The sequence below is a fragment of the Crocuta crocuta genome, unplaced genomic scaffold, assembly GCF_008692635.1.
Source record: "Crocuta crocuta isolate KB4526 unplaced genomic scaffold, BGI_CrCroc_1.0 scaffold25, whole genome shotgun sequence".
Classification (NCBI taxonomy): domain Eukaryota; kingdom Metazoa; phylum Chordata; class Mammalia; order Carnivora; family Hyaenidae; genus Crocuta; species Crocuta crocuta.
In genome coordinates, this window is record NW_027532015.1 from 13,652,654 (window position 1) to 13,655,128 (window position 2,475).

Below are 2,475 nucleotides of genomic sequence, written 5' to 3' on the forward strand. Positions count from 1 at the left end.
AAAATACACGAATTCGGCATTAGGTGTTTTTCTGTTTGAAGTGATTTGTACATTATCTAATCATCATAAAAGAACATATTTCTTCTCTGACAAGGATGTCCCTTAGTGACCCAGAGCAAATCACTTAAGGTATCTTCCTCCAACTTCCTCTGCAAAAAAAAAAAGAAAGAAAAGAAAAAAAAAGGGTGCCTGGCGTGTTGCATTGATTATGTGATAAGGGAAGTGACTGAGTTCTTATGTATAACATATCCTGAATCTCAAAAGCCATATCCGTGCAACAACGTACTTAGTAATACTCTGTAGCATTTGGTATAACCTATCGAATTAATGACCTTGAGTTACTATGACTCATCCCTGCATTGTTTGCAACAAAGTCATTCTCAAAAATGAAAGTAACATGAAATAAAGCTTTGGCCCAACATTTTGACCACATAGCAAACTGAAAGAGGACTAAAGGAAAAATCTTCAGTGGTGGATGTGGTTTCAGTAGACACAAAATAACCAAAAGGGTAATCGGCAGGGAAGACACTCGAAGTACCTGTGAACCTCCACTTCCCCCGGAGAGCCCCACTTTGCCCAACTTGTGCAAGTTCTATGAGGTGGACCAGCTCTCTGCTCAGGCACGCAGAAAACCTTGAGGAGGCATGGGTGGGAAATCTTGGGAGGAAAAGAAGTGCCAGGAAGGGAAATGATTTTAGGAATCGACTATGCTGAGGACAGGAGCTGATGCCTCAGGGCAAAATCGTTGTGTTTTGTTTTGTTTTCTTCAGAACTTGATGAACTGCAGGCAATCCCTGAACTCAGTCGCGTGCCCCCTGGGACCGAATATACTGTACACATGCATCTCAGCAAATATCCTTCGGAAAGGAGATTTAAAACCCAGAACACAGCATGGTAAGTGAAAATAAACAAAACACAGTGTTCTGTAGCAGCCCTGTGACCCGCTGGTAAAGGAACCAAAACCCACAAGCACAAGACACGAGTCCTTATGAGGCAAACAGCAGTTGGTGACTTCAGAGGCTGTAAGTGTAGCCGGAGCTGGCCCGCTGCCCACTGCCCACTGCTGTGAGTGACCCACGTGCTCCGCGCCGGCTCCCGCTTCCCTAGCTCTCATCATGAATGGGGAAAGCAGGTGGGTGTGCACATATGTTTGCTTTGTGTATGAATTCCAATTTCTTCCTCATGTTTTACGTCAGTAATGAGGAATAGTCTAGGAAGGGTTCCTGAAACACCCCCTCCACACACACACACACACACACACACACACACACACACAGAGTAAATAAAGAGAGACACCAAGTATAAAATGTTATACTTGTTAAAATCCAAGAGACTTTTGGGGCGCCTGGGTGGCTTAGTCGGTTAAGCGTCCGACTTTCGCTTGGGTCATGATCTCATGGTTCGTGGGTTTGAGCCCCGCGTCGGGCTCTGTGCTGACTGCCAGCTCAGAGCCTGGAGCCTGGTTCAGTCTGTGACTCCCTCTCTCTCTGACCCTCCCCTGCTCACACTGTCTCTGTCTCTCTCTATATAAAAAAAATAATAATAATAAATAAAATCCAAGAGACTTTTGTGTGGAGAAGAATATTCATTACCATTTGCACTTTGTTGAAAGTCTAATTTATTAATCTTGTTTATTTAAAATACTTCTTTGTTTTCTTTTTAGAGAGAGGGAATGCAAGTGGGGAGAGAAGCTTAAGCTTCATGCTCAGCACCCTACCCAACGCAGGGCTCGCTGCCGTGACCCTGGGATCATGACCTGAGCTGAAATCAAGAGTTGGACATTCGACTGACTGAGCCACCCAGGTTCCCCTAAAATTCACAAGCAGCATTCCTTTAAATATTCACATACTTCCTGACCAAATAAATAAAAATATAACTCCCTAAACTGTTGCACACTTATTACAAACTTAAACGTATCTATAATCACATGTCAAGTATACCAAATTTTCTTGGTAACTTTGTAGTAGGCTGATTTTTGACCACCCAAAGATTTCAGGTCTTAATTCCTAGAACCTAAATATAACCTTGCAAGGAAAAAGGATCTTTGCTGATTTAATTGAACGTCTTGATGCTGGGAGATTATTCTGGATTATCCAGCTGGGTCTTAATCCAATCACAAGTGTCCTTATAAGAGAAAGACAGTGGGAGACGGGACAGACACACAGAAAAGGAGGGGCCAATGTGACCACAGTGGTGAAGATTGGAGTGACGTGGTCACGTGTCAAGAATTGCCTGTAGACTCCAGAAGCTGGAGGAGGCAAGGGATGCAGAGGTCCTAGAGACAGCCTGACCTTGATTTCAGACTCTGCCCTCCTCCAGAACGGTGAGCGAACCCATTTCTGTTGTTTTAAGCTACTGAGTTTGTGGTGATTTGTCATGCAGGCCCAGGAAACTAATACCCGATTTAACAGCTTAGGAAGCAAACAAAACAACACAAAACGTCAGTATGGTTCTAAAACGATTTTATTTATTTAT

General features: G+C 43.4%; 1 protein-coding gene across 4 annotated transcripts in view; it reads left to right on the forward strand.

The window, feature by feature from the left end:
- The window catches only part of LOC144241421 (uncharacterized), a 93,572-nt gene extending 91,697 nt beyond the window's left edge, over positions 1 to 1,875 (forward strand). For all 4 annotated transcript variants that reach the window (XR_013338072.1, XR_013338073.1, XR_013338076.1 and 1 more), the window contains 2 exons: positions 771 to 894; positions 1,664 to 1,875. Coding sequence is in view for 1 of the 4 variants with exons in the window: in XM_077775983.1 (XP_077632109.1) it covers positions 771 to 894; positions 1,664 to 1,755 (216 nt within the window). In the remaining 3 variants the exon portion in view is untranslated. The remainder of the gene's footprint in view (positions 1 to 770; positions 895 to 1,663) is intronic.
- Positions 1,876 to 2,475: the final 600 nt, after the last annotated feature.